At 41.1% G+C, this 27500-nt stretch overlaps 2 protein-coding genes across 3 annotated transcripts in view; one reads left to right on the plus strand and one right to left on the minus strand.

Annotated features, from left to right (window-relative positions):
• The window catches only part of LOC138959001 (substance-P receptor-like), a gene marked incomplete in the record, with an annotated part of 35579 nt that extends 33123 nt beyond the window's left edge, over positions 1-2456 (plus strand). Inside the window, 1 exon segment of the mRNA XM_070330357.1 lies at positions 1-2456.
• A 2214-nt stretch (positions 2457-4670) lies between these two features.
• LOC138959002 (vitamin K-dependent gamma-carboxylase-like) overlaps positions 4671-27500 on the minus strand; it is a 67848-nt gene continuing 45018 nt past the window's right edge. Inside the window, exons 6-15 of one of the 2 annotated variants that reach the window (XM_070330359.1) lie at positions 25329-25492; positions 23098-23276; positions 21133-21279; positions 19496-19627; positions 18847-18998; positions 17899-18077; positions 13799-13947; positions 13090-13219; positions 7734-7890; positions 4671-6525 (exon numbers count right to left, since the gene is read on the minus strand). In XM_070330359.1, the coding sequence (XP_070186460.1) occupies positions 6414-6525; positions 7734-7890; positions 13090-13219; positions 13799-13947; positions 17899-18077; positions 18847-18998; positions 19496-19627; positions 21133-21279; positions 23098-23276; positions 25329-25492 (1501 nt within the window). In that variant the 3' untranslated portion in view covers positions 4671-6413. Of the gene's footprint in view, positions 6526-7733; positions 7891-13080; positions 13220-13798; positions 13948-17898; positions 18078-18846; positions 18999-19495; positions 19628-21132; positions 21280-23097; positions 23277-25328; positions 25493-27500 lie in introns of both variants that reach the window. The other variant, XM_070330358.1, reaches the window with a different exon arrangement.

The following is a 27500-nucleotide window of genomic DNA, read 5'->3' on the forward strand; positions in this document are numbered from 1 at the left end:
GGTCATTGCTGTTCTCGCGAAATAGCTTCTCGTGGCTTTCTGTGAGGGACTTGTTTCGAAGTGAGTGCAGTGACTTTCTATCGGCTTTTCAATGTGCAGAGCGTTTTCGGCCTTTCAATGTGCAGAGCGTTTTCGGCTTTTCAATGTGCAGAGCGTTTTCGGCTTTTCAATGTGCAAAGCGTTTTCGGCTTTTCAATGTGCAGAGCGTTTTCGGCATTTTAATGTGCAAAGCATTTTCGGCTTTTCAAAGGACTGAGCGTGTTGAACAGTTAAAGGTACCGTAAGTCCTCCCCGTGTTAACCTTGATGTAAAACAAGACAGACCTGTCCAGGCCTTTGTACGTAATACCAGCATCCTTCCACTTGGACTGACACCACAAATCAATCTACTGCCTGTAGGTGTCTGTTTCTGTGCAAAGTAGGATTTGTTGATTCTTGCCCCGGTGTCACAGGATATTTCGGAACCGGACGAATGGGAACCATTCCGATTTATCCTGGCCCTGGTGGCAGGATATTTCGAAACCAGTTATTATGACGATCGGTAAAACACTATCAAAACAAGCAGCAACATCATCCGCTCGCAACCTGCAACACCCTTCTTGACAAGTGCCCTATTGAATGTGATCGAAAAGAGGGTTGTAATCTAAAAAAGGAACCGAAGAACATGATCAAATAGGGTTAGGGTTCGGGTCAACAGGGATGAAGGTGGTTCCGAAATATCCTGCCGCCAGGTGCAGAATAAATGGGAATGGTTCCGAAATATCCTAGGATTTGTCGAAACCGGTTCCGATTTATCCTGGTTCCGAAATATTCTACGACACCGGGAGCATATTATGGTTTGAGGGCACAAAACAATCTTTATCATCGTGGGATTTTTTTGCTGAATTAAATTCGTCACTGAAACGTAAGCTTATCTGCGAATGTAATTCATTTAAAAAAAAATCCATCTCTGAACACGAAGCAGTCAGGCTTTTGACTGTTGGTAGTCGACCACGTGAAATGATGCTCTTATCCCTTGTAAATGTCTTGACAGATCTGATGATTCACATGATTATTCACACGCAAAAAGGTATCTTTCATGTATATGCCTAGTTAAAAGGACTAAACGTACATTCTGTTTCCCGTTGTAAACTTCAATATGATTCTCGGAGTGTTCTGAACAGCTGTGATGATCGATATATTGTTTTTACTTTTGTCCTTTGAGACGGACGCTTGCTAAAGTCGTTTTGTAAATGATTTTCATTCTTTTTGTGATATTTGAAGACTTATCCACTGTTTGAATATCAGATTTTATCATAAAAGTCATGCGTTATACATGATCAAAAAGTACATTATAATTAGTAACAATACCAACGCAGCGGAAACATGCGGATGCACTGCTAACAGACAGGAAGTCAAAGACAGAGTAACACACACACACACACACACACACACGACACACACACACATACACACACACACACACACACACACACACACACACACACACACACAGTACACACACCACACACACACACGTCAGTTATGACAGCAAGGTTTAAATTGCTATCTCAGTCGAGTTTCAAATCTGCACCACATTGTGAGATCACATTTAAAATGACTCATAGTGTAAATGACACGTATTATTACGTATAGCGACACGCACCCGAAACTTCTTAAAGCATACCAAGTTAGTATCGCTATCACATGTGTCATTTGCACTACGTGTCATTTTTCCTACGTCCGTCATATGATTAAGCTACGTGTCGCTGTCACTACGTTGATCATACTTGCTACATGTCATTTGTCTACGAGTCGCTATGAAATGTTCTTAGCCACTACGTGTCGATTGCACGACACCTTTTATCACAACGTGTCAGTATCACCATGTGCCAATACCAATACCAACACTGACGTAATGATGGCGAACATTAGGTTTTCCGGCAAAAATATCAACACGTAGTAAAAATGAGGCGTAGTGATAATGACACGAGTGCAAGTTGTGCCAAAAGCGCGACGTGTTGATAGCACTACGTGTTTTTTTCATGTTGTGTCGATAATGCTACAAACGTAGTGCAAACTACAGTACTAGTTAATTGCTAGTACTAGTGTAAGATGCTCATCAGTTTAGCAATTGTTTTTGTTGTTGCAAAAATCCTTATAATAAGGTGTTAGCCTACTTAGAATTACCAGTGGAAGTGTTTATACCAAGCTGGCCGTCAATATTGCCAGTTTTGCTTTAACCATGATTGTTAACTTATTCAGGACTTACTTTAGCAAATACTGTCAACGCATCATGCTATCAGCGGAATTGCAGTTCTTTTGGTTTCACGTGAAATATCTCACACACAAAACTACAAAATGACATGCAGCATGTCTATTTATTCAGCGTTTTTATACGGATTTGACCATTTCCGATAAGTACGTTGTGATGTCAAAATGACTCACATTCGCAACCCGAATAAACCTCTCGTATTACTTCACTGTTTTTGGTTTCTTTCTTTGACCTTCACACACACACACACACAATTTTGCAATCATTTCTGAACGAATCAATCCCGAATTTCGTGCGTGAACTCATGCAACTCATGGTCGGGTCATCGTGCCATTTAAGTCACTGTTGAGCATACACAACAGATAAGATCACGAAAGTTGTCAACGATAGGGCCTTCTCCTTCAGCAGCGACACATTCCGGCGTTATGTTTGACTTTTTGGATACATTGGAAACCTGGGAAAATCGGGTCTTAAAAAGGGAGTCTTAAATTGGGGGTCATTTTACAGAGGTTATGAACAGAAAACAAGGTCTTAAAAAGGAGGGAGTTTAAATGGGGGGGCTCTTAGATGGGCGCTTCCACTGTACGTCCCTTGCAGTGTCCCTCATTTCCACGTCCTCCGTGGCTCAGCGGGACTGATAATACGGAGCTCCACATAGGTGGTTTCTGGATTGAATCCCCGGCCCGTGTACTTTTTTAAAAATTTCAGTTTATTGTGGGTTTTATGTCTTCATGATCTTCGTGTGTCAGTGGGTAGGATTGTGGTATAATATCTAAGCGGGAAGTTTGGTGCGCCAAATTGATATTACTATCGTTAACTGTTATATAGGGTTTTGAAACTATCGTTAACTGTTATACAGAGTTTTGAAACTATCGTTAACTGTTATGTAGAGTTTCGAAACTATCGTTATCTGTTATATAGTTTCAGAAACTCTATATAACAGCTAACGATAGTTTTATCAAAACGGCGCGTCGGTATCGTTCCCAAAATGGGAAAACCTTGAAACTGCCATTGCAAAACTGTCTTTTTGCTACGAAATGTACATTTTAACTAGAAACACAATTTAAAAAACTACAACATTAGCTATTGACCGTTCTTCTGTTGTCATCTTCTCAAATCATTGTTGAGTTTGTTTAATATTAGCTTTATCATATCATTTGTACTTTCGGCCGTACCGTTTTCCACGTGTGCGGTTTGAAGACGGTAGGCCTACTGAATATTCGCGGAAAAGACCATGACAGACCCACTACACAAAACAGTGGGTTTTTTTCAAAACAAACACAAAACAACGTGTTTCCCGAGTGACATCCCCCACGACGCGTTTTGGAAAACACTGCATGCTTTCGCATCGTGTTTTGGGTACTGGACGGGTCAACCTGACACTGACAGTTGCCCACTGCATGCATGCCAGCCGTATGTGTACAAACTGACCCGCACACACTGTGACACAGCGCGGTAGCTAGAACGGGTCAAGCTGACACTGACCAATATTTCTGTGAGAACAGGAAGCGTGCTAGCTGTAACGAAGATTTGATTACTTGATTAAACGAAGCAGCGAAATGATGGACTTATCAGACGACAGTTAGTTGAATATGATCTACTAAATGTAGTAATTTAGTGCAAATTCGCTCGAACGAAACGTTCAGCAGCCATTTTGCCGGCATCGAAACATCCGACCACGCCTTCGCTATTTTTAGAAACTCTATATAACAGTTAACGATAGTAATATCACTTGCGCGCACCATGCCGCCGTTTTGCGAAACCCTCGTTATCTGTTATTCATAGTTTTAGCAATAGCGCGCACAAACGCGCTATTGATATAACTCTAAATAACAGTTAACGATAGTTTCGAAACTCTATTTCACAGTTAACGATAGTTTCGAAACTCTATATAACAGTTAACGATAGTTTCAAAACCCTTTATAACTGTTAACGATAGTAATATCAATTTGGCGCACCATAGGGAAGATATGAAATGAGTTGCGTAGTTACTTCCCTTTGCTTTTTCTCCGGTGGTCGGCGTTTACATAATTAAGACAGTTGAGTGTCATAAGTTGTTCAGTACAACTAAGTTGTGCATAAAACATTGCACTAACGACATAGTTTTGACTGGGTGCTCCCAATGACCACGTTGAGAGAGAGGAGAGAGAGAGAGAGAGAGAGAGAGAGAGAGAGAGAGAGAGAGAGAGAGAGAGAGAGAGAGAGAGAGAGAGAGAGAGAGAGAGACAAACATGCAAGGATAGACAGATAGAGGCAGACAAAGAGAAAGGGAGACTAGAAACAGACATGGAGAGCAAAAAAAGAGACCTGAAGCGCAAGAGAGAGCACGGATGTTCACACACACACACACACACACACACACACACACACACACACACACACACACAGTCATGCATAAATGTATGCAAGCACCCATGAATTTGTCTCTGAACAGGTACAGACATTTATTGACTGCAGTCGAGAATTTTGATATGCAAATTGCAATGACCAGATAATATGATATACAGTAAGAAGACTGCCACAACATGTCACAGGGGAAAAGTCCCAAATGTCATATCAAAATATTAAATTATGACTAGAATGAAACAATTTAATTGGGACAGAAACATGCTGTTCACTGTTCAACCAGCAAACACACACACACTCACGTACACACACATACATGGAACCAACACACACACACACACATAGCGGATGTACAAATTCTCACAGCCCACATCTTAAGTCATAACAATAACAATAGTGAACTGGTGTTTTTTTTAAAGTCAGAAACAAAATCTTTGAAGTAATACACATAAAAATGATATAGCAGAGATGTCTCAATCATTAGCCAAGAACAAAGTTAACATACAACAATCCCATAGTCCAGGTTTGTTGAAGATTCTTTCATCAAAATTGCAATCAATCTGATCGAAAAATGAGGGTGTGACAGTGCAGCCACAACTTTCTCAAAAAGCCGGATACCACGTTATCAAAGAAATTTATCCCCCCAAAAATGAAAAGAAAAACCAAACATGTGGGGATATTATACTCAGGAACTCTCATATAAAGTTTCATGAAGATCGGTCCAGCAGTTTTCTCTGAATCGCTCTTCACATACACGCAAACAGACACAGATACATACACCACCACCCTCGTTTCAATTCCCCTTCTATGTTTAAACATTTAGTCAAAACTTGACTAAATGTAACAAAAATCAGGAGGATCGAGAAAAACGAAGAAAAAAAAGTAAGCTATACTGGGACAAGACCTTGTTCAGCACAAAATAAGTCCATAGACAGATTCATCACAATATCATTGGGTCTCCTAAAAAATCAATGGTAAGTATACTCCACTTTTTCTCAGAACATCCATGTTTTTGTTTTTTTATCAATTCATGGCAAAAGAAATGGTCACTTTCAAATTAAGCGGTCAGTCTACTCCACTTGTTAGCAGAATAACAGAATTTCAATGGGCTACGTGAGGGTAACCTCACTGGACTGTAAATCTTATCCATCCAATCCAACAACAAACAACCAAAACAACTCGTCATTTCCAATTTTGATTCACCAAAGACCAATGAGTAAAGCCTAGTTTATTTGGTTTGAAGTTTCATGGCCATAAGGAAACCGTGCCAGTTTTGCATTCACAACATCATCCAAGAGAAGTCAGTCAATTACCTTGTCTAGTCTCGAAGAGAATTTTTAAGTAAATATTATACGTTATTTGTATTTTTGACCAAAATATGACATAATACACAGATCGAGACAGTCAGTGTTCCTCCAGACCGCGCTAGGGTTCGAGGTGAACAATGACTGTCAAGATCTGTGTAAAATGTCATATTTTGGTCAAAAATACAAATAACATTTATGTACCGATCGATTCTGGTTAGAATTCCTTTTAGTTTTTATGATTGAACGCACACAAACATGCACTATTTTGTTGTCTCGGCTGGCCGCCTAAATATGAAGTTTTGTCGGCCTCTGATGTCACACATGGCTCAAAGAAGGGAAATCCAGTGTTGGATTGATACATCGCAGAATAAACATTTCACAAAAAAAGCAATTAAAATCCAACGAATCTTGTCAACTTTAAAGTTACCCCCCACAGACTCAGAAATACCTACAGGAAGAATGGTGTTGCACTATCAGGTGGTCCACATATGACACACTCTTTTCTCATTATTTCCTGCCCTTTTCAGGTTTTGTAAAATTACTGTTCAGACCTTCCAGGTATGCTTGGAAAGAATGACCTTGGAAGATGGTCATCAGTGCTCCCTTGACCAGACGGGCTCTGAAAAGAAACCATTTAATATTATTTATGGTTGACATTCCGAAAACAAACCATTATAATCATTATATCATTATCCCTTTACATGTATTAAACTCCAGGTCTGCATGAAAAATACTACAGCTTGCCTTCATCTTCACACACATACAAGCATGTGCGTGCTCACACGCACGCACGCATGCACGCACGCACGCACACACACACACCTGGTATAAACAAGAAGGGCAAAGCCCATACGACTCACATGCTTGACCTTTACATGACCTTGACCTTCAGCTAAACCTAGCAATGACATCATACACTAAGAACTGCTTTACACATTTTTCCTACCAAAATACATGTGACCTTGACCCAAGGTCAAGGTCATCCAAGGTCATGCAACACAAAGCTGTTAATTCAAGACATAGGAAGTACAATGGTGCTTATTGGCTCTTTCTACCATGAGATATGGTCACTTTTAGTGGTTCACTACCTTATTTTGGTCACATTTCATAAGGGTCAAAGTGACCTTGACCTTGATCATATGTGACCAAATGTGTCTCATGATGAAAGCATAACATATGCCCCACATAATTTTTAAGTTTGAAACAGTTATCTTCCATAGTTCAGGGTCAAGGTCACTTCAAAATATGTATACAATCCAACTTTGAAGAGCTCCTGTGACCTTGACCTTGAAGCAAGGTAAACCAAACTGGTATCAAAAGATGGGGCTTACTTTGCCCTATATATCATATATAGGTGAGGTATTAAATCTCAAAAACTTCAGAGAAAATGGGAAAAATGTGAAAAATAGCTGTTTTTTAGACAACATTTATGGCCCCTGCGACCTTGACCTTGAAGCAAGGTCAAGATGCTATGTATGTTTTTTGGGGCCTTGTCATCATACACCATCTTGCCAAATTTGGTACTGATAGACTGAATAGTGTCCAAGAAATATCCAACGTTAAAGTTTTCCGGACGGACGGACGCCGGGACGGACGCCGGGACGGACGGACGGACGGACGACTCGGGTGAGTACATAGACTCACTTTTGCTTCGCATGTGAGTCAAAAAAACACCTCCAAATATATGGACCAAAACAAAATGTATCAGAACACAAACCTCTATGGAAATTCTATCAAGACTTAACTGAAAGCTGACTCCTTAACATGCGAATTGTACTTTGCCTGCTGATAGCATGGAATAAGATCAAGGCAAAGGTGAACACTTACCCTCTGACATACTGGTTGTACCTTCTCTGCATATAGACTGTGAGTCTGTCCCCGAATGAAGGAATCTCTCCATCATCTTGATTTTGTTTTGCCTTTAGCAATTCCTTGAACTGGTCAAGACGCGGGTCTTTTGCCCACTTGGCGGGGACTTCACCATCTGAAATGTAATACATGCATAGTGTAACCTCAGAGCCCGGCCCCGCCGAAGACACGACACCTCCAAATAACGAACGCTTGGCGTTGATCCCTTATATATCTAAAATTCCCTTTCATGAAAGGCCAGCTGCAATGTAGCGACCTTTTGGAAGGCTGTCCTTTCATCAGTTCTCATTAAGCTGAAGTATCCCTCTCATAAAAGGTCATTTAATGTGCATTATTAGAGAGAGAGAGAGAGAAAGAGGGGGGGGGGGGGGCAGCAAAAAAGAAGGAGAAAGAGGTTTCCAAATGGTCATATGCAAGAGAGCACTGTTGATTGTGCATGATCCCCTTGGACATTTCTTTTGTGATGTTAACATATGACTAGCACATACAACTGAATGCTGACGCCATAGCACCTGTATACAACTGAATGTTGACGCCATAGTACATACAACTGAATGTTGACGCCATAGTACATACAACTGAATGTTGACGCCATAGCACATACAACTGAATGTTGACGCCATAGCACATACAACTGAATGTTGACGCCATAGTACATACAACTGAATGTTGACGCCATAGTACATACAACTGAATGTTGACGCCATAGTACATACCACTGAATGTTGACGCCATAGTACATACAACTGAATGTTGACGCCATAGTACATACAACTGAATGTTGACGCCATAGTACATACAACTGAATGTTGACGCCATAGTACATACAACTGAATGTTGACGCCATAGCACATACAACTGAATGTTGACGCCATAGTACATACAACTGAATGTTGACGCCATAGCACATACAACTGAATGTTGACGCCATAGCACATACAACTGAATGTTGACGCCATAGTACATACAACTGAATGTTGACGCCATAGCACATACAACTGAATGTTGACGCCATAGTACATACCACTGAATGTTGACGCCATAGTACATACAACTGAATGTTGACGCCATAGTACATACAACTGAATGTTGACGCCATAGTACATACAACTGAATGTTGACGCCATAGTACATACAACTGAATGTTGACGCCATAGTACATACAACTGAATGTTGACGCCATAGTACATACAACTGAATGTTGACGCCATAGTACATACCACTGAATGTTGACGCCATAGTACATACAACTGAATGTTGACGCCATAGTACATACAACTGAATGTTGACGCCATAGCACATACAACTGAATGTTGACGCCATAGCACATACAACTGAATGTTGACGTCATAGCACATACAACTGAATGTTGACGCCATAGTACATACAACTGAATGTTGACGCCATAGCACATACAACTGAATGTTGACGTCATAGCACATACAACTGAATGTTGACGCCATAGTACATACAACTGAATGTTGACGCCATAGCACATACAACTGAATGTTGACGCCATAGTACATACCACTGAATGTTGACGCCATAGTACATACAACTGAATGTTGACGCCATAGTACATACAACTGAATGTTGACGCCATAGTACATACAACTGAATGTTGACGCCATAGTACATACAACTGAATGTTGACGCCATAGCACATACAACTGAATGTTGACGCCATAGCACATACAACTGAATGTTGACGCCATAGCACATACAACTGAATGTTGACGCTACAACCAAAGCCTCACGTGATGACGTTCAGTGTCTTGATATATTAAATGACACATGACAGGAAGAATGAACAAAAACATTTAGTTATACACATGAGCCTTTATTCCCCTGGAACAGTTTCCGAGGCAAAACTCAACAACACAAATTAACTCTCTCTGTCAATAGTCTGCCATGTAGTTGTGTCCCTTGAACATGAAAATAAAGTTAACAGTACCTGCTATTCCGACTTGGTCGTGTGACAGACGTTTTCTTCCACACGAGATTACGTTGATTGTCTAACGAAGCCGTCAGGCTGAGTTAGACATCAGCTAATCGAGTGTGGAAGAAAACTCTGTCACACGACCAAGTCGGAATAGCATTTATGTCTCACAGCTTCAACAGAGGAGAGAACAAATACGTTTTGTGTACTCAAGCTTGACAAACCTAGACATAGGAGCAGCCATTGTGGAGAGATCTACTTTTTGACGGAAGTGACCGAACAACTGTGAATGACGTCTCGGTATATGTGAATGACGTCACAGTCATCGTCACAGTCTGTATCTTTTGAAGCATCGCATTCTTCATGACGTCTTTCTGTGTCTGCATCTGCAAAATGTTTGTTCATTCCGGAATCTTTGTCATCTATGTTCAGAACTCTGTCCTTATAGTGTCAGACTAACAGGCCTCCTGAGCGAGCCACTTTCCAAGGGAAGCTAAATTCGCGTATGGAAACAGTACTGTCGTCTGGGATGCCGTTTTCAGTATTCTGAGCGTTGAAGAATTTGTAAAGAGAAGAAACGATAACAGCAGGAGAAATAAAAGTCGTGTGTGCATTTTTTGGCTTTTGGAGGGACAATTTTGAGTTTGAATCCGTCCTTGCCATGCTCCTAAAGCGTGTAACATACAATCTTGCACACGTTTGCTTTAGTAGTGGCAAAGAAGGAAAGCGTGTGACATAATGAATTAAATTCCTAAGTCAAAATTATCATTCTTCAAAATTACCTTACCTCAATTTCAACACATGGTCATGACTAACACCATCTGCATAGTTTAGTTTCTTCCAACAAGTACCTTGATTTTGGGACTCTGTTTTTGAACATTTCCATTTCTTGATTTAAATAATCCATCATATGAGACATCATAGCTGCCAACTTTCTGACAATGAAATTCCTGTGGGGGTCCGGGGGCCGCAGTAGGCCCCCGGTGGGGTCCAGGGGCAACGCCCCTCGTGGGGGTCAGGGGGCAAGGCCCCCTGAAGCTGAAGATTTTTTGTAAATGAAGGTGCCAAAATTGCTTTTTTTCTGGTATATTATGATCAAAATTGACATTCATTTAACAAATGAAATAACACAGTCATGTTATAACTAATAATTCCATGAAAAAAAAACCCAGATTTGAAGATACTTGCTTTGTTGTTTTCGCCTTCAAAGTATTTGCGAAACACGACGTGATCTTTGGCGTCTGTTTCACAGCAGTAGCAGTCGACTGCTTCACATTGCCGCAATGCTTGGCGGAGGCAGCATAGAGCTCGATGTCCTTTTCCCCACCATGTCCGATGTTGATGTCACATCGACAAGGTTTACAGAATGCGTAGTGTTCCCCCTTATCTGACTTGTCGATAAAGTCATAGTTCGCCTTGTACTGTGGTAAAAACCTCATTTTAGCCTTTGGTTTTTTGTCTTTTGGTGTTGTTTTTGGCGGCATGTTGGAAGGCAAAACCGGAAAGATCGAGGCACAACTTATTTTCCGCACATGCGCACACCAACGTGGCTGGTCTCGGTTAACCAGAGCGTCTTTTCACCGGTTTGTTCCCCCAAAAAGAGGCTGCTTACACAAAGTATTTTAGAAATTTCGATTTTCGGGAAAATCGAACACATTTCGGGATTTCCTGACGGATTTAAAAAATCGGGAGATTCCCGAAAAATTCGGGAGGGTTGGCAGCTATGCAGACATGCACAATGATATGATTACACATAAAAAAATTATACCCCCTTTTAAGACCTCAACAAATCTAAGACAATCAGGTCTTACAAAGAGTCTTACAAGGGGGTGGGGTGGGGTGGGGTGGTGTGTGAGTCTTAAAATGGGGGTAAACTTACAGAGGTTATGAATACAAGGTTGTCGTCACCAAGACTGAGACTGGTCTCAAAAACCGGGAAATCTTTAGATGATGCAGTTGATTTTTATTTCAAACCCTCGAAGTATTCTCCCTTAGCGGCTACACACAGTTTAAGTCGTTGGACCCAGTCAAGAAATGACCGTTTGAAGTCGTTTTTGGGCACCTGGTTCAGACACTGGAAAACAGCCGATCCGAGGGCTGATCGACTGTCAAATCGACGCCCAGCCAATTGTCTTTTCAGATGAGGAAACAAAAAAAAGTCACAGGGTGCAAGATCAGGAGAGTAGGGAGGATGTGGCAAAGTTTCAAAGTTTTCTTCCTCCAGGTACTCTTTCACCACCTTGGATTTGTGAGCAGGTGCGTTATCATGAAGTAATTTGATCCCTTTCAATACTGTAGTTGGTCTGGCTCTCTTGTAGTAACGAACGATGCCAGCAAGAACTTTTTCCTTGTAGTACACCCCAGTGATGCTTCTGCCTTTTTCGCGTGGTTTTTGAAAAATGACGCCCTTTGTGTTATAAAATATTGTGTATAAAACCTTCTTGCCGGAGCGACTTTTTCGGACGATCCGAGGGGCATTGGCACCTTTTCTTTTATCCATGCTTTGTTTTGAGCTTTTCTTTTTGGCTCAAAGAAGTACACCCAAGTTTCGTCTCCAGTCACGATCTCATCCAAGCGTTTTTGATCACATCCGTCGTATATCTTGAGTAGCCGTTGGGCAAACGTAACCCTACACCTCTTGTTCTCTTCAGTGAGGAAATGTGGTACCCATCGCGCGCACACCTTTGTGTATCCAAGTTTGTGTTTTAAAATTCTCAAGACAGACGACGACGAAATGTCCAGTGTTTCGGCGATAAAATGACTGCTCACTCGGGGATCTTCATCAACTAACCGTTGCACATGGGACACCATTTTATTGTCGGTTACAGGTGGTTTCTTCACTTTTCCCCTTGCATCTTCCACAGACGTTTTCCCTGTTGAGAAATGCTTTGCCCACCGAAAAACTGTCGCGCGAGATGGTGCTGTGCCTGGGCTTACAGTTCTCAGCTCTTCAAGTATGTCACCGGCCGTTTTACCAAGTGCCGTTCTTATTTTGATGTAGGATCGAAAATCCTTCTCTGAAAATGTGCTTTTTGCCGCCATTTTTTAGGCCAGTGTCTCTCGCTTACATGACTAAATACACTGTATCTTTACGAAAACACAATGGATCACAAAGAAATTATGCACAATAATACGTCATGTACCAATCTTGATAATGACGTCATTTGTTATAAATGTCGTCATTTGATTCTGTGCAAAAAAGACCAGTCTCAGTCTTTGTGACGACAACCTTGTAGAAAGTCTGAACAAGCAAGGTCTTAAAATGGGGGGGGTGGGGGGGTGGGGGGGGGGGGGGTGGGTGGGTGGGTTGTGAGTCTTAAAATGGGGGGGAGGGGGGTGAGTCTTAAAATGGGGGTTCCACTGTACCTGCATTACCGTTGACTGAAAGCTCAAACTCCTGGAAGCTCTCCATGAAGGTAAGTTCAGTGGTGTTGAGATACAAGTACATGTAGCAGGAGGGGCCGTCAGACACTGTGTACACATTGTGGAACCGACCGCCTGGAATCTGCGCAAACCATGGAAGTCAATAATTAATACACAAAGAGATTATGCTTGTCCCTTGCTCCACAGGTAAAGAAATTATGAAACCTGACAGAGTGCACTCCCCCAAAAAAGTCTGAAAGTATGATGAACGTATATAAAAACTAGAGAGAGAGAGAGAGAGAGAGAGAGAGAGAGAGAGAGAGAGAGAGAGAGAGAGAGAGAGAGATGTGGAAAAGGCACTCCCCCCTCCCCCTTCCCACACACACACACACAAACTGAAAAACAAGATGCTAAGGAATAAGTTGTTAATGATGCAAACATTTAACTTACTTAGTATTATAAGCTGTGCAAGCTGGTCTAAACTTAAAAGCTCAGTAGTTGACTTATAAGAGAAATAAAATTAAAACATCTGCTATTACGTTCAAAATTCAAGAATCAGAAAATAGGAATGGTTTATTTAAGGAAAGTTTAATATATGATAACAAATGTGCACAAAATTCAGATGATATGTTAAAAACAAATGGTAGCAGAAGACCATGTCTTACAACAGTTTCTGGCCTATTTCAGCACATTTTGTGTTTGTTTCACCTCTCTGAGTTACCTGCATTTCGTGATCCTGGGAGACTGTCAAGTTTTCAGGTGACGCATCGCTGCCCTCTTCTGGAATGAGTTCCACCACCACCTGGCCTTGAAGAACCATGATGCTGGCATTCCCAATGTCCTCGTGCACATAGTTTTCCAGGTGAAGACCTAAAGAAACAAAACCCAAGACACTCTTTACTATTCTTGATAACACTCAAACGCTAATGTATTTGAAATAAGCAAGAAGCACAACAATCAACTTTGGAGGCCAAGCCCAGTCAAACAGGGTTGAAAAAGTTAGAGCTAAATTGATAGCCCTATAACAAAAACTGTTATGGGTACTCAAAGATTTCCAAGAACATACAAGGAGACAGCAGCAGCCATACCCTGAATCACAAACAAAACTCTACAATTCAGAGATGTCAACAATGTAGAAGAAACGTCAAGCTATAAATAGCTTGCGCTCTTCTATGGTAGACAACTGCAGAGTCTGCGGTGAAGGGTGACGCAGCAATCTCCCTGTCACATAGACAACAAGAAGGGCAAAGCCCATACGACTCACATGCTTGACCTTGACCTTTACATAGCAATGACATCATACACTAAGAACTGCTTTACACATTTTTCCTACCAAAATACATGTGACCTTGACCCAAGGTCAAGGTCATCCAAGGTCATGCAACACAAAGCTGTTAATTCAAGACATAGGAAGTACAATGGTGCTTATTGGCTCTTTCTACCATGAGATATGGTCACTTTTAGTGGTTCACTACCTTATTTTGGTCACATTTCATAAGGGTCAAAGTGACCTTGACCTTGATCATATGTGACCAAATGTGTCTCATGATGAAAGCATAACATGTGCCCCACATAATTTTTAAGTTTGAAACAGTTATCTTCCATAGTTCAGGGTCAAGGTCACTTCAAAATATGTATACAATCCAACTTTTAAGAGCTCCTGTGACCTTGACCTTGACCTTGAAGCAAGGTAAACCAAACTGGTATCAAAAGATGGGGCTTACTTTGCCCTATATATCATATATAGGTGAGGTATTGAATCTCAAAAACTTCAGAGAAAATGGGAAAAATGTGAAAAATAGCTGTTTTTTAGACAACATTTATGGCCCCTGCGACCTTGACCTTGAAGCAAGGTCAAGATGCTATGTATGTTTTTTGGGGCCTTGTCATCATACACCATCTTGCCAAATTTGGTACTGATAGACTGAATAGTGTCCAAGAAATATCCAACGTTAAAGTTTTCCGGACGGACGGACGGACGACTCGGGTGAGTACATAGACTCACTTTTGCTTCGCATGTGAGTCAAAAATGCAAATGTCAAAATAAAGCTCAGTATATTCTGAGTGTAGTTTTTCCAAATGAAGAACTGAAGAAGAAAAACAAGTCGCGTAAGGCGAAAATACATTTAGTCAAGTAGCTGTCGAACTCACAGAATGAAAGTGAACGCAATGCAACGCAGCAAGACCGTATACTCGTAGCATCGTCAGTCCACCGCTCACGGCATAGGCAGTGAAATTGACAAGAAGAGCGGGGTAGTAGTTGCGCTGGGAAGGATAGCACGCTTTTCTGTACCTCTCTTCGTTTTAACTTTCTGAGCGTGTTTTTAATCCAAACATATCATATCTATATGTTTTTGGAATCAGGAACCGACAAGGAATAAGATGAAAGTGTTTTTAAATTGATTTGGAAAATTAAATTTTGATAATAATTTTTATATATTTAATTTTCAGAGCTTGTTTTTAATCCGAATATAACATATTTATATGTTTTTGGAATCAGCAAATGATGGAGAATAAGACAAACGTAAATTTGGATCGTTTTATAAAAAACATATTTTTTTTACAATTTTCAGATTTTTAATGACCAAAGTCATTAATTAATTTTTAAGCCACCACGCTGAAATGCAATACCGAAGTCCGGGCTTCGTCGAAGATTACTTGACCAAAATTTCAACCAATTTGGTTGAAAAATGAGGGCGTGACAGTGCCGCCTCAACTTTCACGAAAAGCCGGATATGACGTCATCAAAGACATTTATCAAAAAAATGAAAAAAATGTTCGGGGATATCATACCCAGGAACTCTCATGTCAAATTTCATAAAGATCGGTCCAGTAGTTTAGTCTGAATCGCTCTACACACACACACACACACACAGACACACACACACACGCACATACACCACGACCCTCGTCTCGATTCCCCCCTCTACGTTAAAACATTTAGTCAAAACTTGACTAAATGTAACAACAAACTATTCTGGATAACACAGACATTCATGTATTTGACAGAGAAAATAAACAACCCACAGACACCCAATAACCTTTTTTTGACAATTACCTGCAGATGTTTTTGACAGATAGACAAAAACACCAGATTCTCAATCTACGTCAGCTAACAAGCACACAGTATCAATCCAGCTTAACTTTTTCGCGACGCGCCGCCCGAATACAAGCGTTCACTGATCATGCCGTTGTCAGCACGCCGCCAGAATCCGTGCGTAAGGTGCGTGAGTCGCTTCGCCACACACCGCCTTAATAGTAGCGTTGGAAGTGGAAAATACCACGCTGGGGATTTTCCATACGAAAACCCACGTCATAGGTTCAGAGGTCGGCTGCATTACCATACGCGACAAATAACTCCCAGAACAGTTGATTTCATTGGTTAGTTTGGATACTACAGGTCATTGACGGGACCAACCCATGCCTTAGTTTCATATTTAGGATTCCAAAATGTCGCGAGTTGTCAGTGTTGTTGCGAAGCGAAGCGGCGTGCAGAAGGAAGGTAGTGACTGTGTGTGCATGAAACAGTGGTGTTGTGATAGATGGATAAGTGAGTGATGAGGGTGAATGAGTTAGCCAAATCAAGAGCTCGAGGTGTCAATGCTACTTTGGCCAAAACCCAATGCAAGCGGACGGACGCGATTCTGGTGCCGGGAATGTTCTGTGGCCACATGGCTGTGGCGCTTTGTGTTGAGCCGTGCTTCGAAGTGTGGCACACAAAGAAGGATGTTCTCCGTGCATAAACCGAGTTCTAAACAAGTCATTTATACAAAAACTGTAAATACTGTGACAGCAAGTGTTTCTTTTCTTCTATGGATAAAACCCAACGCAATGGGACTCGATTCTGGTGCCTGGAATGTGGTGTGGCGTTTTGCGTTGAGCTGTGCTCTGTGGCACTGTAAATACTGTGACAGCAAGTGTTTCTTTTCTTCTACATGGATATATTCATCATAGTCATCACCCAGTCATCTCATTGTATCATTCAGGTTAGTAAATTCTTTTTTGAGTATTCACTAACAACATTTTGTGCATATTTTCAAACATGTCTGTAGTATTTATGTGGTGCCTCTGGACTTTTTTTTATTTAAATTGTTGACATTTTCAATAGCATACCACACAAACACAACAAGCCTTTTGACAAATACAAAGTACATTTCTGAAACAATGAAAGATCTTTCTTTAATTGTGTGCAAAAAGTAAGTCTCCACATGTACTAGTTTTTTTACAATATTTTTTTCAAAATACAATATTTTTTTCAAAATTTTCAAATTTTGGTTGTCAGCAGGCTATTTATTGACATTTTCAATAGCATACCACACAAACACAACAAGCCTTTTGACAAATACAAAGTACATTTCTGAAACAATGAAAAATCTTTCTTTAATTGTGTGCAAAAAGTAAATCCCCACATGTACTAGTTTTTTTACAATATTTTTTTCAAAATACAATATTTTTTTCAAAATGTCCCAATTTTGGTTGTCAGCAGGCTATTTATATGCTTTGGCGCATGCGTTCTGAGTGTATAGTCATGTCATAGGGTTTACGTGTTGAAAGAGTTAATAGTTGTGAGACACCATACCAAGTGAGTGACTGCATGGGAAGTCTCCACGAAGACAACGTCATGCAGCACTGAGCTGTTCAGGTAGTGATTCACAAGCTTGTATGGCCAGCTTACAGATTATGTTTATCAAGTCTATACATAGTATTATTTGAAGTGAAGAGACATACAATAAGTGTATAACTTGTGCTCCGTTTGCAGTGTGTGACTTTGTTGTCCTGTGAATGAAATCTTGTCTACAATAAGTCAAAAGACAAACTTACCAGGGAAGTCTGCCACAAAGACGATGTCGTACAGCGTAGTGCTGTTCAGATAGTGATTTTCAATCTCAACCAGCTTGCCACGCCAGTCGGTCAAGTCAGCAAGCAGTGGCATCACCCAAGGCGTGGCCTTGAAAAGATTCCAATCTGCCGTCAACATGTCAACGCGTGGGTCTACTATCCTGTAAGGGAAACAACACATCACAGAGTGGTAAACATCTGCACAAACCCCTGAGAATAATAAAGTTACATTTTTTTTATCCAACATGTAGGTCGACCTTAGAAAGAACACAATACCACACTGAGTTAAAAAAAAAAAAACAACCATGAGAATAAATAAGAAAGTTACGTTTTCTATCCATCGTCCCAGGGGAAAACAGACCTTCACAGACTGCTGCATGCACAAAGCCTTTAGACTACTCACATGCAGTAATATTTTTTTGGTAATTTTTGTGTGGAAAAATTAGTGTCCTTTGGAAATTTCTTCAACTAATATCCAGCTACTATTGCTGAGGATAGTTTTCCTGGTTTTTTTTTCTTCCTGTATATGTTACACTCTGATTTCCAAACCCTAAGACTTTTGCTGTGAGTTTCAAAGTTTATCCTGCATATACTTGTGTTTGAATAAATGGAAGAATTAGCACAAACTTGAATCTTGAAAGTTAAGTTCTTGGCTATGACATACAGACTATGGCTATGAAGCTTTATGCTTCCGGTGTCAAATATTTGGCGTATCGTGCACCTCTGACTTTGTATGCCCATAACTTTCTTTTACAAACTATATATGTTTGCTTTGTGCAAGGAATCAATCCGTTTCAGGGCATTGATTGGGTAATAAAGAGCACACTACGTAATGAAGAGCTGAACACATACACACACACACTCGCTCACAAACTGACCAGACAGACAGACACGCACACACGAACACGTACACACAACTAGGACACCCACCTCTGCTGGAAACGCTTGTTTAGAGAAATCCAGACATCGAAGTAGAGTTCCACGTTGTTAACGTCATGTTTGCGCAGATTCTCGGCAATGCACTTAGCGTACTGCTTCATCATGTCTGGGTGGGAGGCCCAGCGCCAAGTGTTGGTCCACATCTGTTGACCACCAAATATCATAATTTTTCTCTTCAGAGGATTCATACACTAGATTTGAGTACGAGTGATGAAACTCAGTGACTGGTGGTCGTAAAATAAGAAAGGTTGATCCCTTTAGGTGGATCCCGGGGAATGCGCCTCTGGAACATTGTGAGAATTCACATCAAATCAGCGTGTAACGTAAACTATATGTGAATTTGTGAATTTACATTTGTGGAGTTTATGAATCTACTGAAAGTCTTACCCCTGCAGTAAATCTACGTAACAGCAGTGAATACACATGCAATCCCTGGAGGTGAAGTCCTCAGAAAATGAGAGCATTTGGGCAAATTTTGACACAATTTAGACTTAGAGCCACCACATGCAAGGAAATGCACACAATTCTACGCATTTAAAAGTTTCCATCTAATCAAATTCAGACATTAATTCGAAAAGCATTTTCAAAATCCGACATTGCAGATGTTTCCTAATACTTATAAAACAAATGCTATTCTTACATGAGGGTTGAGGTATCCTTGTCTGCCTGTATCCTTGTCCACAAAGGTGATTCTGACATGCTGTGTGTCTCGACTGTGAATCATCATATCCCAGGAATAGCCATACACGCCCTCTGTCCAGCTGTTATGACCCTGAAGGGTTACCAAAAAATATCAGATTCTTAATCAAAAGTCTACAAATTTCACACACACCAAATGCAGACATGCTTGGAATTACTACACGTTTGAGATATATTTTGGCATGGCTATTTACCAAAACAAACATTCTTCAGCAAATAAGTTCAAACAGGAGTAAAATCATTGTTTACCAGGCAAGTCCAATGATAACATAAATCTTAACTATGCGAGAAATTAACATGCTTTTTTCAATTGACATTTATGGATAATAACATGAAAAGTCCAGTGGACCAATAAAGTAAACTTTATCATCTCAAACATGAAAAATGTACATTGTGGTGCATTTTACTCAACAAACACAGCACTATTAAAACTATTGCAAGTAGATGAAAATATTATTCTAAACTCTAAAACTATACTGGTTTAACAGGTAAAAGTAATAAATTAAAAAAAGAGTTTTATATACAGAAACCTCAGCAACAACATAATAATAATAATAATAACGATTACTTATATAGCGCGTAAACCTCGTGGTGACGAGCCCAGAGCGCTTTACACTTACACAATCATAATACAAACAAGGAAAGAGAACTAAATCCGAATAAATTCAAACATGGTCACACACACCCACACACGCACGCACACACACACGCACACACACACACACACACACACGCGCGCGCACACACTCACACACAATCTTTCTTTCGTCATTGTCAATGTTCAGGTAACCCGCAATGTCATTCCATGTACGCATACGTTATTCTAGTACAACACACACAGGCACATACACATCCTCATGAACCTGGGACAGGCTGATCTTTCTTAACCCAGTGTGGGATTTTCAGTGGGGCGACCACCCCCAACCCAGCGCGTCCCCGGGTGGCGGATAGGGGAACGGTCTTCAGATATGGAGATCAGCCGCTTGCGGCCGCGGACCAAACTGGCTCCGGGTGGGATCCCGGAAAATCCTCCCCCCTGTGCTCTCAGGGTAGGACGTACGGGCCATGAGCTAAGGGTGAGGTAACCCCGACAGAAAACCCCGAATGCTGAAGACGGAGGACCCGGGCCGCACGGCGCATTCTAACAAACCACGGGTACACGCACTTACGCAAATGATGACACAATCAACCAGCACAGATGCTATCACCAGTGCTGGACTGATTGTGTAACCTCTGCGAACGCCAAGAAGAAGAAGAAGATCCTCATGAACGCCACACTTTAGTATATAATACACGTGGCAGCGCCGATGACTCACCGATCATGGGATCTCCTTCAGAGGTCTAACTTAAACATGTGTGTTTTGAGGGCTGTTCTAAAGGCAGATGGTGACTGGGAATCCCTAATGCTCCGGGGGATTTTCTCCCAGACAAGAGGTCCCTGGTACTTGAAGGATCTCTCAAATCCATAGTTAGTTGATTTTCTGTTTCTTTTTGGTTTACTAAGTACATTGGTATCTGTACATCAAGATTAAGTGTAGTCAGAACATAAACTTTGCTGTTTAATTAAAAGCATGTTACCTTGGTAATAGAGTGTGAGAAAGGCAAAAACAACTGCCAGAGGATGAAGAGAACACTGAACAAGGTGGTAGCATGGTGGCGCAAAGAAGGTCGAGTTGGTGGCGTTATCTGGCTGCTCACACTGTCTTCTGTGTCGGAGGTGTTTTTCTGTAGAGGAAACAGAACACAGAACTCAACTGATATTATCCCATATCAAAAACAGAATTGTTTCTACAAGTACATACAATCTTTGAATACACGGAAGAAGAAAAAATGATAAAAAATAAAAAGGAATAAGAGAATAAAATAAAAAGAAGAAAGCGAAGAAGGGAAAAAAGTGGAGACTTCAAGAACACCAGGGGAACTAAGATCAAGACAGGAAAGAGAGCTTGTGTCTCATTAGCAACCGTTAGAAGGGAGATAAACAAGGATTCCCTGGAGAAGCTGCTTCAACACAGTGCAAGTCAGCGTTTCCTTTCACCAACACATATCAGCATGGCAATGTTACGATATAATGAGTGCATGCTTGTGGGGTACGGACATCTGCAACCAATATCAAGGTTTTATGTTTACAGTAGAATCCGCTTAATAAAAACACGGTTAATAAGGACAGCCGCTTTTAAAATACACTTTAGTCCGGTCCGGATTTATCTCTATATGGCCCATGTAATAATCCTTCGGTTAATAAATACAAAAATCCGGTTAATAAAAACAGTTTGTTGGCGAAATTGGGTATTTTTTCCGTGCTGGGACGCTCACTTAACACAAATTTGACAATGTATTGTCAAACACAGAGCGATATCTACTCACCCGACAGACGATGCAAGCATTTGCTGAAGCTTAGTGAGCTAAGTTCAGCGAAAATTGTGATTTAGGGGGGAAACGAGATCACGAGAATTAGATGACGTTTGCATTCTCTCATTGCATCATTGCATTCTCTCCTCCACACGTATAAAGCTCGCAGCTTTGAACATGACGGAGAAGAAGAGTTGCCAACCCCAACTGCTTCAGCGATGCGTGCAGCGCTACAAGTCCTGCGAATGGGACTGGAAAGACAGGGCTTTCCTGACAGTGACAGTGATAGCTTTAATTGTGTTGATGCCGACATCCACGCATTTCTGCGCAAAGAGCCACTGAAACAGCTGACAATGGGCAAGTTTTTCAACTGAATCGTACAGGTACATTTACTTCATGATCGCTTCCTTCACAGGAGAGGAAATTCTTTTTATTTCTGTTTGATTTGGGTTTTTTTAAATTCGGTTAATAAAAACTTTGGTTAGTAAATACAAATTTGCCCAGTCCCGATGTGTTTTTATAAAGCGGAGTCTACTGTATTACCAAAAACATCTTTTTTGCCTCACACAACCTTATTTTCATTTTTACCGCAGCACATACAGCCATGTATGCACCCATGGGATATAAATACACTACTGTAGTTTTTGCTACAGCGGTACCTGCAATATCAAGCCCCTCCAACCAGAGGACACCATCTTTAGTCTCTTGCTCTCTTATTAACAGGACCATTATAAGCCTATATCACAAAGAGACTGACCTGCAATGAAGGGTCATGTTTGGCTGACCCCAGTGTTGTTCCCAGGGCAGATGTGCGTGAGAAATTAGTTACCAACCTGGTGGTATCCAGCCGGATCGGTTGAAATTAAAAAGGAACCTCAATTTCAACCAAACCGAACAAGCAGCTGCAGGTTCCCACCAGGTGGGCAACTTTCTCATGCACATCAGCCCATATTGCCTCTCAGAAAAATAGCGAAGTTGAATCTGAAAACATGATAAGGTCCAGATGTCCCGGCTACAAACACATTCTTCTGTCAGAAGACCTCTTACATGATGTCAAAACTATAGCCAGGGGTCACAACATTAATGCATCGTATCAAAAAAGCATGCGTCTGCAACGGAAGACGGAAGTCTGAGAACAACTTTGGGCTCCTACAAAGTCCTCTCATTGCAACGACCACTGTCTTTACTCACACACTCTGGCTTGACACTCTCCTTGGGGTACAAGCAGTGAGGGGAGGGTTGGCGGTCGTCGCTGTCATCGTCAGGGGTCAGTATCCTCATAGCTCGGGGCACCAGGCGGAATAAGGGCCTGGGCCAGTTGGGGTAGCAGAAAAGTGGAATGGTACCTAACATAGCCCAGGGGAACATGCCTGCAACACACAGGTACTGACTGCAGAGCTACTGGTTACATGTGTAATGTCAGAATCAGGGCTAGTTAATGTTAGAAGGGGAGCAGAGAGGATTGGTTTGGGTGGAAATACAGTAGAATCCCCCTTTAAACCCTCCCCCCCCCCCTTCCTCCAATTTAAGAACCACGCCCCCCCCCCCCCTACTTCCAACAACCCCTTGATTGTTCATGTTTTCATGTTTATAACCACTGTAAGTTTACCTCCCTCTATGTTAAAGACTCCTTCTTGTACAAGAGGTCTTAAAATAGAGGTTCGACTTGTAGGAGAGGAGAGAGGATTGGTGTGGTGGGTGTAATCATCTTTTCAACATGCAGGGAAAGATTGTCCCATGGTAGCATGTTAGTAAGAAAGGGTCATATGTCTGGTGGTGGTGGGGGGTAAAGCCAAGGGGAGAACAGACAGGGAGAGATTGTCCCATGGTAGCATGTTAGTAAGAAAGGGTGATGTGTCTGGTGGTGGTGGGGGGTAAAGCCAAGAGGAGAACAGACAGGGAGAGATTGTCCCATGGTAGCATGTTAGTAAGAAAGGGTGATGTGTCTGGTGGTGGTCGGGGGTAAAGCCAAGAGGAGAACAGACAGGGAGAGATTGTCCCATGGTAGCATGTTAGTAAGAAAGGGTGATGTGTCTGGTGGTGGTCGGGGGTAAAGCCAAGAGGAGAACAGACAGGGAGAGATTGTCCCATGGTAGCATGTTAGTAAGAAAGGGTGATGTGTCTGGTGGTGGTCGGGGGTAAAGCCAAGGGGAGAACAGACAGGGAGAGATTGTCCCATGGTAGCATGTTAGTAAGAAAGGGTGATGTGTCTGAGGTGGTGGTGGGGGGTAAAGCCAAGGGGAGAACAGACAGGGAGAGATTGTCCCATGGTAGCATGTTAGTAAGAAAGGGTGATGTGTCTGGTGGTGGTCGGGGGTAAAGCCAAGGGGAGAACAGACAGGGAGAGATTGTCCCATGGTAGCATGTTAGTAAGAAAGGGTGATGTGTCTGGTTGTGGTGGGGGGTAAAGCCAAGGGGAGAACAGACAGGGAGAGATTGTCCCATGGTAGCATGTTAGTAAGAAAGGGTGATGTGTCTGGTGGTGGTCGGGGGTAAAGCCAAGAGGAGAACAGACAGGGAGAGATTGTCCCATGGTAGCATGTTAGTAAGAAAGGGTCATATGTCTGGTGGTGGGGGGGGGGGGGGGGGGGGGGTAAAGCCAAGGGGAGAACAGACAGGGAGAGATTGTCCCATGGTAGCATGTTAGTATGAAAGGGTGATGTGTCTGGTGGTGGTGGTGGGGGGTAAAGCCAAGGGGAGAACAGACAGGGAGAGATTGTCCCATGGTAGCATGTTAGTAAGAAAGGGTCATATGTCTGGTGGTGGTGGGGGGTAAAGCCAAGGGGAGAACAGACAGGGAGAGATTGTCCCATGGTAGCATGTTAGTGAGAAAGGGTGATGTGTCTGGTGGTGGTGGGGGGGGTAAAGCCAAGGGGAGAACAGACAGGGAGAGAGAGGGTTTGTGTGAGACAGAGAGAGTAAGCAAGAGTGTATGTGACTGTAATGTGCATGTATATCTGTGATTTACTCTTCAAACAAACACAAAAGATGGAGTGTTTGCTGCCATGTATATCAATCAATGCATATTTTCATCACTATTTTCAGTCACCTTTTTGCCACTTGTTTCAAAGTGCACGTGTTTATAACGCTTTGAAATTAGATTGAACAAGTGTTGCATTTGACCAGAATTGTCACTAGCCATGCAGCCGGATAAGTTGCCAGGCGGTAAGGTCTACTAGCCAAGCCGATTTTTAACTCGTCCCTGGCGATCGAGCGGATGATTTGGCCATCCCTGCAGTGCACATTATCAGTGATTTGTCTTAAACATTTTTTTCTTCTTCTCACAACTTGCGTCTTGCTTGTTTTGTTTTTCTTCCTTTGTTCTGTCTGCCTTCATTTACCTCTTTGTAAAAATAATGTTTATGCACTTATCCTTTGTTTCTTTTTTTGTAAGAATAATGTTTAAACGCCTATCTACCGACCTATGCTGAAGAGCTGGGAGTTCATAAGATGAAAGGATCCACTTATGAGCATTCCCATCAGCCGGGTCTTGTCAAAGAACAGCAGGAATCCCACAAATAAGTCGATTGTCAGGCCTCCCAAATGAACCACAACATAGTCCACCTGTTCTTCTGTCATTACAAATCTGAAACATGAAAAACATAGGTCAGATAGGGATCAGGCTTAGTAGTCTGCACAAAACAGCTCGTAGCTTTAACAGATCCAACAAACAAACAAAAACAAATTTTTTTTTAAAATTAAAACAAGTCGCGTAAGGCGAAATTACTACATTTAGTCAAGCTGTTGAAATCACAGAATGAAACTGAACGCACTGCATTTTTGTTTTAAACGAAGTGAAATTGACGAGGCAGAATAGCGCAATAGCATACTGCGGTAAGCAGGAAAGCGCGCTTTTCTATATTCTTTTTAACTTTCTGAGCTTGTTTTAAATACAACATATTATATATGTTTTTGGAATCAGGAAATGATACAAAATAGATGAAATTATTTTTGAACCGATTTCTTACATTTTAATCGTAGCACTAATTAACCTTTTTTCGTTAATTGTGATCACATTTTAAGAGTAAACATAACATATGTATATATTTTTAGATTTAGAATGTGATGAAGAATACGATGCAATCAATTTTGAATCTGTTTGCGACAATTTCATTTTAATGACAACTTTAATGAGCAAACTCAGTAATTAATTTTTACGCCTCCACGCTGAAATGCAATACCAAAGTCCGGGCTTTGTCGAAGATTACTTGACCAAAATTTCAACCAATTTGGTTAAAAAATTAGGGCGTGACAGTGCCGCCTTAAGTTTCATTAAATGCCGGATATGACGTCATCGAAGACATTTATCGGGAAAAAGAAAAAATAGTCTGGGGATATCATACCCAGGAACTCTCATGTGAAGTTTCATGAAGGTCGGTCCAGAAGTCTTCTCGGAACTAATCTATACATACACACACACACACACACACACTCACACATACACCACGACCCTTGTCTCGATTCCCCCTCTATGTTAAAACATTTAGTCAAAACTTGACTAAATGTAAAAAGGTGTCAGTCAGTCTTAAAATCAATATGGGCAAGTCTATTCCACTCTTAGTCAGCATGTCAGAAACTCAACCAGTCTTTTGGCTCACCTCGAGCTTGAAGTGATCAGAGTAAATTTAAATATTTTGGGTATCTGGTGACCATGCAATACTGAGAGTGAGATGCTTAAACTTTACATAACTGCGTGTGCACACGCTATAAGACTTGACTGCACACATGCTCTCAAGAGTATGTTACTGAACCAGAATACATATGTAATTCCACCATAATTTGCTTTGCTCTCTGTAAAATATGGATATTCATAAAACAAACATAACAACCAACACAAGAAGACACAAAAAATAAAAAATAAACCTTCCCCCAAAACAACAACAATAAAGAAAACAAGTCGCGTAAGGCGAAAATACAACATTTAGTCAAGCTCAGTCGAACTCACAGAATGAAACTGAACACATTGCATTATTTCCGCAAGACCATACACTCGTAGCATCGTCTGTCCACCGCTCGTGGCAAAGGCAATGAAATTAACAATCCAGAAAAGCGCGGTAGCGGTTGTGCTGAGGAGGATAGCACGCTTTTCTATATCTCTATTCTTTTTAACTTTCTGAACGTGTTTTTAATCCAAACATATCATATCTATATGTTTTTTGAATCAGGAACGGACAAGGATTAAGATGAAATTGTTTTTAAATCGATTTCGGAAATTTAATTTTAATCATTTTTTTTATATTTTTAATTTTCAGAGCTTGTTTTTCATCCGAATATAACATATTTATATGTTTTTGGAATCAGAAAATGAAGAAAAATACGATAAATGTAATTTTGGATCATTTTATAAAAAAATAATTTTAATTACAATTTTCAGATTTTTAATGACCAAAGTCATTAATTAATTTTTAAGCCTCCAAGCTGAAATGCAATACCAAAGTCCGGACTTCGTCGAAGATTGCTTGGCCAAAATTTCAATCAATTTTATTGAAAAATGAGGGTGTGACAGTGCCGCCTCAACTTTGACAAAATGCCGGATATGACGTCATCAAAGACATTTATCCAAAAAATGAAAAAAATTTCTGGGGATATCATAC

The sequence above is a fragment of the Littorina saxatilis genome, linkage group LG2 (genome assembly GCF_037325665.1).
Source record: "Littorina saxatilis isolate snail1 linkage group LG2, US_GU_Lsax_2.0, whole genome shotgun sequence".
In the NCBI taxonomy this organism is placed as follows: Eukaryota; Metazoa; Mollusca; class Gastropoda; order Littorinimorpha; family Littorinidae; genus Littorina; species Littorina saxatilis.